Source organism: Carlito syrichta, unplaced genomic scaffold (genome assembly GCF_000164805.1).
Source record: "Carlito syrichta isolate Samal-C Ts95f unplaced genomic scaffold, Tarsius_syrichta-2.0.1 Scaffold315403, whole genome shotgun sequence".
In the NCBI taxonomy this organism is placed as follows: Eukaryota; Metazoa; Chordata; class Mammalia; order Primates; family Tarsiidae; genus Carlito; species Carlito syrichta.
The window spans coordinates 423273-438233 of NW_007259499.1; the positions used below are offsets into that span (position 1 = coordinate 423273).

General features: G+C 42.6%; 1 protein-coding gene across 1 annotated transcript in view; it reads left to right on the top strand.

Moving 5' to 3' along the window:
• Nucleotides 1-4488: 4488 nt before the first annotated feature.
• The window catches only part of BABAM2 (BRISC and BRCA1 A complex member 2), a 341663-nt gene continuing 331190 nt past the window's right edge, over nucleotides 4489-14961 (top strand). Inside the window, exon 1 of the mRNA XM_021706289.1 lies at nucleotides 4489-4646. Within this exon, the coding sequence (XP_021561964.1) occupies nucleotides 4519-4646 (128 nt within the window). The 5' untranslated portion in view covers nucleotides 4489-4518. The remainder of the gene's footprint in view (nucleotides 4647-14961) is intronic.

The following is a 14961-nucleotide window of genomic DNA, read 5'->3' on the forward strand; positions in this document are numbered from 1 at the left end:
AAGGCCGCGGAGCGCGGGTCCGGCCGGGTCTCGGTCCTGGCGCGCCCGTGGGCCGGGGACCGGTGACTGCGGCTGTCCCGAGGCCCCGCCCAGGAGGCCGCCCCGTCTCGCGGTTGAAAGCGCGGCGGAACCGCCCCCTGTGCCCAGAGCGCCGCGGCAGCGGGGGCCGAGGGATCCCCTCGGGCGTCGCCCTCAGGTCACGAGTCTCCGGGGCGGTCCTCGGCTCTCGGTCCGCACTGCGCACCACGTGCGCCGGGGACTGCCCCCGCCGCGCGCTTCTCGCGGGCCCGGAGGCTCCGGGTTGGCGGCCCACCCGCCCCCTGGCTGGGGAGAGCCTGGCTTTGGGCCGGTTGTTATGCTGCGCTGTCGCCTTCCTCGCCGTGGCCGGGCGCGGCTGTCCGCGGGAACGGGTCGGGGGAAGCAAGCGGCGAGGAGCGGCTCAGCCCGCGTCGGGCCCGTCTCCCTCCTTTGGGGCTCGGACGCAAGTGGGGGGGCGATAACGGGGCACGGGAAGACGTCCCGGAAGAGCCGCTTCGCAGCGCGGGGAGAGCTTTTGCCTGTCCCCGGACGTGTGTTTCTGTTGTGCACGTGACTCAGAGACGCCGCCCTCCTGCGTGACGTCAGTGGGCGGAAATAATGGGGGAAGTGATGCAGAGCCGAAAAAAGGCCTGGGCCCGCTGCCTGACCGGGTTCTGGTGGGATCAGATCACGGTGCTTACTCATGTCGTCTGCAGAATGGGAATTAGCACGCAGGCTTGTGACGACCGAGGGCAGTAACGTGCGTGGATGCTCTTTGCGCGAGACGCAGCGTTGCGAGAAAGAGCACGGTCGCTGCGATTGGCAGGGCCCGCGGTAGACGTTTGTTCTCACTTGGCAATGACGTGTTGACATCTGTTGAGGGCTCTGGAGAGGAGCTCGTCTGACGTTTGCGGGAGGGACGACCTGGGAACTGAAGTGTGGCGTGCAAAGCTTTTGCCGTCTCAAAGGCGTCCTGGGGTATCATCACTCTATAGGGTCGCGGTGTCATTATTTCTTGAAAGATCGCCGCAGCCCTTCCCTTTATTACTGTCTGAAATGATAGAACAGATTCTCCCCTTCGACACTTCCCTTGGCAGGAACTTTTAGGTCCTCATGCAGTTTAACCTATGAAAACTGGAACCAGAACATCATTTTCTTGTAACCTCCTGGAAATTAATTTTCTTTTGATATGTGACTGTTCTTTAAGATTGAGGAAGACAATGATCATTAGAATTGCCTTGTCACCCCTGAAAGTAGCACTTTCCTTTACACATCTGTTAAGAGGAACTCATGTAGTACTCCCCCAGCCCCATGAATTTCCGGGCAATGTGAATATGACTTACTGGCTCGACTTTTGTCTTTTCGAGCGTAAGAACGTCTGTGTGCCTTATAAAGTCAAAGACTTTAAGATTCATGTTAGTCTGTGTTGTTTAGTATCTGGATAGGTGTGTGTCTTTGTGATTTAATTGTTAAGTAGATTTTTGCTACATCGATCCCTCAGATTTTGTTGCGTCTATTCCTCTACTAAATATTTTGAGGGCAAGTTGTCTTCTCTCCATACTGAAATCTTTCTATAGCTTATTCATTTATTATTTAAAAATATATAATGTGTGCATAGTGTGTGCCAGGTTCTTTTGTTAAACTCTAGGGATTTGAGACATAGTCCCTGCAGGGAAGGAGTCACATAAGGAGGTAATTATAACACACCATGGAGTGACAGCTATGAAGAAAATATATCAACAATAAAGAATTTATAGTATGTAACAAGACAGGATACTGGAAACGGAAACAAGCTTTTCAGTGCTTTTGTGGCAATCTCAGGCTATCCCGTTCTGACTTTACCAGAATGTATGGAGATTTGAGGTTGTCACAAATATACTCTTAAGGCCACTGTCATGTGCAATCTCAAGCAGTCAGTCCTAGGACAAAGTTGATTCACCCGGCTTATTCACAAATGGGTCATGGATCCACTCCTTCCCAGTTTGGGGGTCTTTTGTGGTTGGAAAGTAATGCTCAACTCTTTGGAAAGCTGAGATAGGTGATCATGCACCAGTTGGGAGAAAGACAGCCCTGGCTCAGTCTCTTTTAAACCTCTGCTAACGTTTGAAGCATGCCAGACATCTCAGTGTTCACTCACCACTCCCATAATTCCAGGTTGGCTTTGAATGGAGCCACTTTATCTGCCGACTTGAACACAGTTATCCTTCTCCTCTGAAGTGACAGATTGAACTTGCTGAGCAGGTTGAATATGGAACACTCGTAAGCAAGTTTTGCGACCCACTCTGTGTCACTGAAATGTGGTGACTGTTTCCAAAAGAAATCTTTGGAGTGGCTCTCGTAACTCAGAAATTCCAACCAGTGATTTACCTTTAGAAAGCCAGCTCGCCGGGCTCAGTGGCTCAGCCTGTAATCCCGTGCCTTTGGGAGGCTGAGGTGAGTGGATTGCCTGAGCCCGTGGGTTCGAGACCCACCTGGGCAGCGAGACCTCATCTCTACAATAAATCAAAAAATCAGCTGGGTGTGGTAGCGCATGCCTGTAATTCTGGCTACTCAGAAAGCTGAGGCGGAAAGATCGCTGGAGCCTAGCAGGCGAGGCTGCAGTGGCCGAGAGCGGCCACTGCACTCGTCTGGGCGACTGAGTGAGACTCCAACTCAAAAAAAAAAATAGAAAGCCAGCGTACTTCTGTGTATAAGAGAGGACATATGTGCTCTGTGACCATCTCCTCACAGAACTGCACAAACAGACATGAGTTAAGGGCATGTACTTTAACCTGGTTGATAATTTTAATCACATCCTGCAAGATGCTGTTAAGTTCAGGTGACGTTTCTCAGCAAGTCAGCATTGCTCTATGGATGACACAGTGTGTAGGTTCACATTCAGAAGCGACCTCTTTGACCCAAGTAGAGAAACCAGAAAGCTGTCCAGTCATGGCAACTGCTCCGTCCTTGCATTTGCCAACACAAAATGACAGTTCAGTTTTCCTGATATGCAATCATTCAAAGACCTGCATAGTTCTGCAGCTGCGGTATTGACTGGTCACAAAAGGGCACATAGCATGTCCTCAAGCACACCCTCCCGAAAAATACATGCACAAAAGCAAGCATTGCTGCTGTGTTGTCAGGTAGACGCATCGACCTGGATTTCATCCCACAGTGACTCACTGATCCTCTCTAGTAGTCGCGCCTCCATATCCTCTGCTGTTTCGGCAGTTCATCTAGTCGTGGTGCTAGCCAAAAGGGGAACACGTGCCACCTTTTGAGCTGCAGCCTCTCCTAAAAGCTCATGACAAACGTCCTTAACAGCAGGCAGGATGCACTCTTCACCAAGAGTAAAGGGCTTCTTAGCTTTAGCAGTGCGGTTAGCCGCTAAGAATGAGCCTCTCCATGCAGACACATCGAATGAAGTGATGGCCTTCTATACTTGCTTCTGTTCTTTGTGTTCACATCTTTTTCTTTTGCAAACTCCAAAAGCTTGTCTTGTGATGCAGGGGGCTTGGTCTCCAGGTGGCGAAGCAGTTTTGAAGGTATCATGGTTTGGTTGGCTAGCAGTTGCCACATGTTATACCAAGAGGGCTGGAAAAATGTGAATTACCTGCTGCAATGAACCCTCAATTTAAATATTTTCTTTTAAATGCCGCTTTCTTTTTGTTGGCAGTCACCTGCTGTCTCCTCATGGGGTCTTTTCCCCTTTTCAAAGAAACTCTCCAGTGATGTTTGTTTTTCACTCATTTGGGCTAGGTTAGCTTGTGGGCTTACCAAAACTGACTGAGGACAAGAGCACAGAGAGGGAAAGAGGTGTGCATGGAAGTGGTCAATGAAATGATTGGCTGGCCGGGGCAGACTAAAATAGGAGTCGGATTCTGACTTAGAGCCTGCCACAAGACACGGCTGCACAATTGGCACCCATCAACTCACTTGCCACTCACTGATTGGTCTTTGATAGGAGACTGCGAGCCATGGATTTATCATGGGCTCTATGCAGTCAAACCTCACTGCTCATGTTCATTGGTGTTTACCAACGCTCCCTAGCGCCAGCATGATCGCCTCAGCTCCCCCTCATCAGGCGGGAGATCCTCATAGAAGTGTGCAACCTAGATCCCTTGCATGTAGGGTTCATGATAGGGTTTACGCTCTTTTGAGAATCTAATGCTGCCCTTGAGCTGACAGAAGACGGAACTCAGGCGGTAATGTACTGGGGAGCAGCTGTAAGTACAGAGGAAGCTTCTCTCGCTCTCCCTCCACTCACCTCCTGCTTTGTGGTCTGTTCCTAACAGGCCCTGGACTGGTACCAGTTCATGGTCTGTGGGTTGGAGACTCCTGTTCTGGAGGGTCATTGGAAGAGGCTGCTTTAATGATGGGAAATAAAGTATTCATTCATGCAAAAGAAACTACTGTGTGATGTGCTAGTTTTCAAGAAGCTTGTTGCATTTAGTTCCTTTGTAAACTCTGATCACCATTCTTTCCTTCTGCTTTCAGTGGTGACTTACAAGTCAAGTTAAAATGTCCCCAGAAGTGGCCTTGAACCGAATTTCTCCATTGCTCTCCCCATTCATATCTAGCGTGGTCCGGAATGGAAAAGTGGGACTGGATGCTACAAACTGTTTAAGGATAACTGACTTGAAATCTGGGTATGTACCAGAACCAGTTCAGTCTTTGTGTGTGTGTGTGTAAGTGTGAGTCTTGTTTGTCGCCCAAGTTGGAGTGCAGTGGTATGACCTTGGCTCATTGCAGCCTCTACTTGGATCAGGTGAGCCTTCCACCTCATTCTTCCGAGTGGCTGTGGTTACAGGTGTACACCACTGTCCCCGGCAAAGTTTTTGATTATTATTATTTTTTTTTTGAGATGAGGTCTCACTATGTAGCCTCAGTTGGTCTTGAATTCTTGGGCTCAAGCAATCTTCCAGCCTCAGCCTCCAAAAGTGCTGGGATTACTGGCATGAGCCACCATACCCAACCGATGTAATCTTTACCTAATAATAAATCATCCTTACCAGGTTCATAAAAATTGAACACCACAGTAATTTATCAATATTGATTCAGTTGGTTTTGTCCAGTTATTGACATTTTATGTTTCAAGATTTTTTTATTTGTGTTGTAGTCCATTGTTTTAATACCAGAATGTTCATGTCTTTTTCCTGGTTTATCACTTTGTGAACAGTGTGCCATGTGGATTTTAGCAAGTGTGTTTTCCATTCATTGACTTGTTTTCTTGTTGTGTTTACTGCAGTCTAGCAGTGAATACATTCTGAATCTTACATCATTTGGTAAAACTCTCTTAATGTGAATATTATAAAAGCTAGCCAGAATGAGTCGTTTCTCACAATGGGGTTGAAACAGCAAGATCTCACACCTAGAAGTGTTTTATAAAAAAAATTTATTTTGAAATAAATTTACAGAAAAGTTACAAAAATTCTACGGGAAATTAGTGTTTTACAATAACTGTTCTGCAAGTCTTATTTGACTTTTGCCAGTTTTCTCGTTAGTATCCTTTTTTGGTACAGGATCCAATCCAGAATACAAATCACATTTGGTTATCAAGTCTTCTTTGTTTTCCCAACCCGTGATATTTTTTCAGTCTTTATCTTTCATGACCTTGACACTTTTAATGAAAAGTCTTGCTAGTTATTTTGTAAAATGTCCCTATATAGGTTTGTCTAATGTTTTCTTAGCATAAGAAATGCATTCCCCCCCCAGAAGAGTATAGATGTGCCATACATTCTCAGCGCATTATGTCAGCGAATACGTGATATTCATAAGTCCTTTTACTAGTATATTCACTTTGATAACTTGGGTAAGATTGTGTATACCAGGTTTCTACACTATAAAGCTAATTGACTTTCCCTTTGTTATTAGTAAGTACTGTGCATTGTAGAGTAAAGCTTTGAGACTTTGCATATATTCTGTTTTTCATCATACTTTTAGCATCCATTGATGGTTCTTGCCTGCGACTGTTATTATCCTGGTGCTTGTCTTAGAGTGATTTTTTGGTTCCTTCATTCCTCCCATATTTGTTAGCTTGAATTCTATCATAAGGAAGTACTGTCCTCGCCAATTATTTATTAATTCACTGGTTTATTTATGTCAGTATGAATTTTAAGTATTTTGTTTATTTTTTGAGTTATATAATTCAAATACTATCATTATTTGTTTTGTTTCTCAGTTCTAGTTTTTGTCATTGGGGGCTCTGTCAAGTGGCTTTTGTGTCCTTTTGGTACATCCTCATTATTTTTGAGCATTTTCTTACTAGCAATTTTGTGTTCACTTTCTTTTTTATTTTTATTTTTTCAAGTTGGAACAAGTTTTATTGGGCCAGGGGCTTTGTGGGAGGCACATGCTTTGGGTGTGAGGCCAAGGTAGCATAAGCCATGCTAAAGGTGTCTTCTCAGATGTGGTGCCCACCAGTGAAGCCACTAGCATGAACAAAGATATAGCCAGGAATTGTGCTGACCTGGTACAGGACCTTCTTCTGAAGACCTCCCTTGGCCTTGGCAGGGACAGCCTACTTTGGAATGAATGGGACTCCTTGTTGACACACTGTACCCACTGCTGTCCAGCCTGGTCAGTACAGATAATAAAGGTGATGGCGAGGTGGGAGGCAGCCCAGCTTCCAGGAGGTAGAGATGCTCCTTCCAGAGGCATCCAGAGTCTGCCTCCTCCATGAAGTTCCTGTGCATCTTGCCGTAGAGGGTGCCCACTGTGCTGCCCTCTTCTCCAGTGCCCAGCAGCTTGTGCCTGAAGTACAGATGGAGGAGCCCACACTGCCTGGTCTGGCCACCACAGCTTCCCAGAGGACAGGATGCTCCTGGTCTCTGTGAATCGCCTCTGGTGATGGTCATTTTGGTGTCTCAGAGTGTCACGTGTGACTGCCACGTTGTCACGTGAAGCTGGTGCTTTGGGATCCTCTGGGTCTGCACTGTCTCTGCATCCCAGTACTCTGGCAGGAGGTGAAGCAGTGTGCATGCAACCAACGCCTTGTCCCAGTGGAAGGTGCTGTTGTGTGTCCTGAGGGGGTTGTCTGGGTGGGTGCATTGGGATGGACCCTGGGCCAGCATGTGGTGCTGGGTTTGGTGGGTGGTGAGGGGAGCAGCAGTGGTAACAGCAGAAATGTTGTATTCTTGATTCTCTCATGGCTCTCCTTGTCAGGCTCTTTTGCCTTTGCCTTCTGCAAGTCTTGCTGTTTTTTTGACTAAGCTGAAGACTTGGGTATAAGGATATTGACTGATGGTCTTTAGTGTTAAGATAGAGACGACTAAGGTAGACTCTTCTTTAATAGTAGGATGCTTTTTAAACAAGGTGATATTATCTTCCATTTTGTTAATCAAATGCTTAATATTTACTATTTGCTAGTTATTTTGCTAGTGTTAGGAATACAATACTCCTTTATTATTGAAAAAAATGTAGTAGAAAGAACTTGGTGGAGTTGATAGGAAGAAGGTTTTAATATTTTTTGCCTCTTTGAATCTAGCTGTTAACTGTACACATTAGGGGATTTATAAATAAATCGTCCTTCTTAGAGTAGTCAGGGATTGGAAATTGACTTTCAAATTTCTTTTACTGGCTTAGAATTTTGAGCCATTTAGTTAAGCAGTAGGCAAGGTGGGTAGACAGGCTTCCCCAGCCACTTATAAATGGTGGTGGGAAGTGGGGATTGTGAAATGGAAAGTATGCATAGGACTCATTCAGTCTGAATTTTCCAAGTTGTTATAGGCAAGATGGAAACAGACTGGGGCCTCCTGAATTATAAAGTGCCCTCTTTACATGGTCCCCATTGCTAACTGAGGTCATCAGGATCTGATCTCAAGGGGCTATTTTCCGCTTGCCCTTGCTGAAATGTTTGGCCTGCATAAAGTGGAGTGATGCACTTCCTTTACTGTGCTCATTTCTTGTCAGTCGTTGCTTTGACTTTGACTTTGTCTTTCTGGAACCTTTAAGTCAGTTTCTTCTGATTTCTCACAGGTCTGAGAATGAGGAGGTTTTCACGTGGAACATGGGGCATTTCAGGGTAACTCTTCAGGTCTCGTCATGCTTTCATGTTTCTTTCCATCTCTGATTAAAAAAAAATCTTTATGTCTACATTGTGCTCATTTCCTTTTTCTGTATATTTTTGAAGATTTGAATCTGTTGGTCTTTTCTTAAGTTCCTTTCATTCAACAAGGTTGTACCTAATCTTACCTATTTTCTCTTTCTTTCCACCCAGGCTTCCTCCTAGATCCAGCCTATCTTGAGTTTTACAGCTAGGATCACACTTTTTTTTTTTTTTAGGAAAGCGGTAAGGTTGAAGTAAAGATGGCATTTTAAGTGTCCACGGAGATAAAGGGTGTGTAGCCAGAGGCAGCTTCCATTTCTCACTGAGTCTTAATTTTTTTATCTATAAAATGAGCAATCAAATGAGATAATGAAGGTCCAAATGTCCACCAGCTGATAAGTGTATAAACAAATGTGATATTTCCAAAAATAGAATATTAACTGTAGAAGTAATGAAGTACTGATTTCATACTACAACATGGATGAACCTTGAAAACATCATGCTAAATGAAAGAAGCTCATCACAAATCATATTTTATGATTCCATTTATATGGAAAATGTTCAGAATTGGCCAGTCCATAGAGACAGAAAGTAAATTAGTGAGTGCCAGAAGCTGGGGAAATCAGAAGTAACTTCTTGAGTGTGGCGTGTTTGAGTGATAAAAACATTGTAAAATTAGATAGTGGTGGTAATTGCACAACTTTGGGGATACACTAAAAATGATCAGATTGTGCACTGTAGATTGATTTTATGGTATGTGTATTATATTTCAGTAATGGCATCATTAAAAAAACAACTCAAGCTAAGTTTTGATTATGTTTTTGGTGGCATGCACTTGTAGTCCCAGCTACTTGGGAGGCTGAGGTGGGAGGATTGTGTGAATGCAGGAGTTCAAGGCCAGCTTGGGCAACAAGGTGAGACTATATACCTCCCCCCCCAAATAAAAATAAAAACAAAACAACCCAACCTGTGACCCAGGGTTGTTCATTAGCCTGAATGGATAGGACATAGAACTAAATCTTTTTTAGCCTGTCACAGCCATTCTTTTTTGAGACACTGAAGCCCTACCTGATGGCCAGTTGGGTTGCTGACTGGTTTCTGTAGGATGTAAACCTGAAATTCTTACTCCCTGTGTCAGTTTCTTGAGAGACTGGTTTGGTTAATCTCCATACAGCATCTTGCTTCTTTTCTGCAGATCTTCTTTTGGGTGCTCTCACATTTCTGAATGTTTAGTTGAGTGTTGAAGTGCAAATAGTGGGTCTGGTAATAAATTTGAAATGAACTTGCTAGTCCTGACTCTTTTTGGACTAAGTTGCCTGAGAAATAATTTGAAATGACATTTAATGACACTTAGTATTTATGGTATTTACTTTGTTTAGCTCTAAAAAAGAAATAAAAACATCTCTCCCTGTTTTAGCAGAGTTGCTCTGCATAGAATGACGTGAAAAGCTGTGTTAATCTGGAACTTCATTGATGCCTTGTACAATATGTACTTGTCTGAAAGTTTCATGAAAGTTCTTTAGAAGTTCATTCACACTTCTTTCGCCAAAGCGCAAATTCCTTAAGTTTCTATAGTGAAACAGTAACCGAGGGAGGGGTAAGCATGGCGTCATTTGGTGTGTCACTTTTGGTCGTTTGTTGTGTCACTTTTGGCATTTCCCTTTCGTTTTCATCTTTGGCAGTCACAGTTGTGAAAGCTGGGACCTACGTTTCTAGTTTATTTTAACTCAAAGGGGCATACCCTATATACAGGGCATGGTATACATACGAAGTGTAAGATGAGAAAACATACTTAGAGGTCACAAGGCCCAGTATTGTCATGGTCTGTAGTCACTTAAACTTGAAGAGATGGGGTCTGAGTGTCCACATTCTAGATCTCGTGGGGGGAATAGATAGGCGAGAGTGTAAACAAAGCAAGATTTAAAAAAAATAGAAATTTATCTTTGTTTCTATATGTTTTTTTATGACCTTGAGGTTACTTATGTTTCTAGGCCATCAGTATCTTAAGGACTGCAGTCTTGTTTAATTTACTTTTGTGCCTCCTTAGGGTCTATCCCGGTACCTATCACAGATAAGTAGGAGTTGAATGAATGGGGTAGATGTTTTCCTAGAGAGTGTGCTAGTTTGGGGATCTTAGTGGTTTGTTCTTATGGTTTGTAGGGGTTCTTATTGACCCGATAGTATATTGCTTACCTTCTGCTATGCATAATTCTTTTAAATGACATTCCTTGACAAATAAGTTGACATTTTTGAAATTATAGGAAAGCATACTATAGTACTCTTCTAGATAAAAAATGACTAAGTCTGGAGGGCCCAGATTATTAGTCTTAGAGAATTATTTCATGAACTTGTTGAATGTTTATTAAATTCTGTGCTCTGTGTTAATTTGGTCACAAGCGTGTGCTATTGTAAGAGTCCATGTTTTGTCATATTTAGTGATTTTTCCAATCTTGAAGTTGTGTAAGTGTCTGTTTGGCATTCTGGAATGATGCCTGGCAAATATATCAGGGAAGAAAGCAGAGAGAGCTCGCTGCAACCTGTGGCAGCTGAGTTTTGAACTTTGCTCAGCATGTTGCAGTGACTCAACCTACTGGCACATGGCTGTGTATGGGGCATCTGCTGTGCCATCTCATCCACCCACAACTACCTATGGCATTTTTGGTCCATGTTCTGAATTTCGTTGGTTAAAAATAGATACTCAGTGTAAGTACTTGATTGCTGAATCGACAGAACAGTTTTAAAAGATGAGTGCTGTAAGCTTTGAAGACTAATCTCAGTTTTGCCGCATGAGTGTCTCTAGCTGGCAGTCTGAACCTTTCTTTATTAACCTTGTGTCTGGAAGGAAGCTGCTGTCCTCGGAGGCAATGCTTTAATTCTGATGATGGACAATTTATAATAATTTAACATCTAGTTGTTCACTTGGCTTTACCTGTTTGCTTTTTTTTCTGTAGTCTTCCTGATCTCATTCTCCTTTCTCCCTGTGTATGTCTTGATACTGTGTATAGGATATATACTTAAGCAATACGTGGCGTTATTTTACCTATTTAAAGAGCATATGCAAGTGATATAGTATGTATACTCATCTGCAACTTTCTTGTTTTGCTTAGTATGAAGTTAATGAGATTTATCTGTGTTGATACTTGTAGCCCTGGTTCAATCATTTGTACTGCTACATCATGTTTCATTGTATGAATTTGCCCCGATTTTTACTTTATTTATTTATTGTTTTTTTTTTTTTTTTTGAGAAAGGAGGATTTATTAAGAGGACAGAAAAGCTCCCACAGCAGGAGGGGACCTGAGAGGGTTGCCCCTGCTCCCGAATTTTAACTCATTCTTTTGCTGATGCACTTTTTGATTTGGATTCTCACTTTGTCACCCATGCTGGAGTGCACTGGCATGCTCACGGCCACCCCAGTGTCAACCTGCCTCAGCCTTCCAAGTAGCCAGAACTACAGGGGCGTGCTACTGTGCCCGGCTAATTTTTATTTATTTACTTATTTATTGTAGAGGTGAGGTCTCACCAAGTTGCCCAGGCTGGTCTTGAACCTGCGGGCTCAGGCAATCCACTCACCTTGGCCTCCCAAAATGCTGGGATTACAGGCTGAGCCACTGAGCCAGCCTGCTGATGGTCTTTTATGTTGTTAAAAGGTTTTTTTTTGCTGGGCTTGGTGGCTCAGCCTGTAATCCTGCGCTTTGGGAGGCTGAGGTGAGTGGATTGCCTGAGCCCGTGGGTTTGAGACCCGCCCGGGCAACTTGGTGAGACCTCATCTCTACAATAAATCAAAAACCAGCCAGGCATGATAGCGTGGGCCTGTAGTTCCGGCTACTTGGAAGGCTGAGGCGGAAGGATCGCCGGAGCCCAGCAGGTCGAGACTGCAGTGGCCGGGAGCGTGCCACTGCACTCCAGTCTGGGCGACGGAGTGAGACTCCAACTCAAAAAAAGAAAAAAAAAAAAAGGTTTTTTTTTTTTTGGACAAAGGGTTTCACAATGAACGTTCTCTCACATATGCAAAAGAAGATAATATAAGAAAATAAATTCTAGGGTAAAATTTTTGAACTGGGTATATTTACCCATTAGCGATTGTAAGATCAATTGAATGAGTCAACCCAACACTTCAAAAAATGAATGAGAACAAAATGGAAACTCTTGACATGTAAGAATAAGCACTGTTTTGTGAACTTTTGTTTCAGTGAGATAGGTATGTGTTTACTGGGTCATAACGAAAGATGTGTGTGTGAGGATCACCAAAGTTTAAAAGCTACCTTTTGAGGGTATATTCCTAGAAATGCAGTTGCCGGCTCTTAGGATGTATGCATCTTTTGTTTTATTAGCTATTGCCACATTGTACCAGTTTTCTTTACCAGAAATAAGAGTTCCCATGATTCTGTAGCCTCAGCAATACTTAGTATTGTCAGACTTAAATTTTTGTCAAACTGATGAGGTGTGAAATCAATACGGTTTTAATTTGTATTTGCCTGATTGCTAGAATAGTGAAGAATTTTTCTTATGCTTATGGCAATTCGTGTTTCTTCTTTTGAGGCTATCCTTTGTTCATCTTTTAAGTGGATTATTTGTATATTCCTACAGATTTTAAAGCATTCTTTATATATTTTAGATACTGGACTTTTGACAGTTACATGTATTACAGATATCTGCGTGCAGTTTTGACTTGGCTTATGTTCTTATTTTAGTGCTACTGATGTCTAGGAGTTTTTTTTTTAATAGAGATGAGGCCTCGCTCTGTTGAGATCAATCTCATTGTCCTTGTGCCATTTCCACAGTGCCATCACTATTATAGGCTGGAGTGCAGTGGTGCAGTCATAGCTCACTGTAACCTCAAACTCCTGGGCTCAAGCAATCCTCCTACCAAGTAGCGTACCAAGAGCTGAGACTACAGGTGTGCACCACTGCACCTGGCTAAGGAGTTTTAATTTGAATGAAGTCAAATTCATCAATATTTTCTTCTTTAGATTTCTCTGCATGTGCAAATATGCACACGTGCGTGTGTGTGTATAAGAGAGAGAGAGAGAGAGAGAGAGAGATAGAAGGTAGGGTTTTAAGAAATCCCTGCCTATTCAAAAGTCATACCTTGTCCTTTAAGAGTTTTAAAGTTTTCCTTTTTTGTCTTTAAATAGAAGTTTATTTTTCCAAGACACGTAGGGTGACATAGGGATATTGTGTTTCTCTCCTTGTGTGGGCAGTTGGTTGACCCAGCATCACTCATTGGGAAGACCATCCTTTGCCCATGCATCTGTAATGCTACCTTTTTATTGTGTCAGGCTTATTTCACACATAGACTTGTTTCTAGGCTTTCTGTTGTGGCTGATCAGCCTCACTGTCCTTGTATCAATTTCACACTGGCACAACAATTACAACCCTGAGGAATGTCATGATAGCTGGTAGGACAGCTTCTCCCCATCCATCTTGTTCTAATTCTTAAGAATTGTCTTGCTTAATAAAATGTTCTAAATACTTTCTTATATGCTAATTTAAGTTGTATACTGTTCTGTCAGGAAACACACTATAATTAAGTTAATAAAAATCCTCTTTTTAAATCACCATGTAAAGGAAATGGAGGGAAACCGACCTAATGAAGGACTAATTGAGAATTGATGGTCAGGAACACTCTCTGAGGAAATGGCATTTAAGTTAACCCTTTGCACTCAGATGTCCCCTCTGATGGCACATCATGAATCTAGCAAGTCGCTCAATTGTCCCCTCTCAGGTGACATAAAGAGATTGCTGGTGATTATACACAACAAACTTATACTAGTGCAGATTTTTCAAAAATACATATTTCCTTGAAGCTTTCCATACAAATTGCATGAAAAAGCAAATAAAGAGATGGAATATATACTGAGATATACAAAAGAAAAAAATCAGCTGGCGAAACATAGAAAGAGAATATGTGAAGTGCTTTCACAGTGGTGCCAGTACTTCTTAGTAGCAATAGGGAGTGATAAAGAGCATTTGTATAAGAAAGGGAGCAGTGGGTATATCCTTTGTGTCATATGGCAACTCTTGAAAAGATGGATTCGCAAGTTGCTGTATCCTTACAGAGACTTTCGATGTTGAAGGCAGGTAGTATTAAAGTATCAAACAGCACAGATCTAATGTATCTATCTACCTTAAGTCAGAAAAGTAAAATTGGAAAAGTAATATTTCCTTGATACATTTCATTTTGTGATTTCATAACTTAGAAATTTTTTATCTGTTTATTTAGTTTGCAGAACAATAGCAAAATAAAGACAAAAGTGGGACTTATAAGCAGCAGTGAAGATGAGTTAGATTTAGGCTTTGTTTTTTTGTTGAGGTCTTGCTATGTGGCCCAGGCTGGTCTTGAACACCTGGTCTCAAGCAATCCTCCACCTTGGCCTCCCAAAGTGCAGGGATTACAGGCATGAGCCATCACGCCCAGCCTAGATTTAGACTTTTATACAGATAAGTTAGAAAAAAATAACGATGTAGATGAAAGCGATACAGCAATAGTGATGTCATCTTACCAAGAAGAAAATGGTAATAGAAATGGATAGCAATGGGAGTGGCAGTAGTTTTGAAGAAGTGGAAGACAACGGATCATCAAGTGAAAAATGGGAAGACGTTGCAGAGAAAGACTATCCTCCTGTGAGAATATATTTTATTGTACGTAGCAGGTAACACAAGAGAACTGGGTGACTCTTTACTCTGTATTTTACAAGTGAATTAGTGGATAGTGTAATCAAAGAACAAATTGTTATGTGGACGAAAAAATAAGGGAAAATGAAATCAATTTGGCATAAGTGGTGTGACATTGACAGGAATTTTTAGCTTTTATTGCAGTTATCCTAAATAATGGGAATACTTCAAGTACCAAATTTGCAAGAATACTGGTCAACTGCTTTCAGTAGTAAAATACTCTTCAGAAATGGTAGTGAAA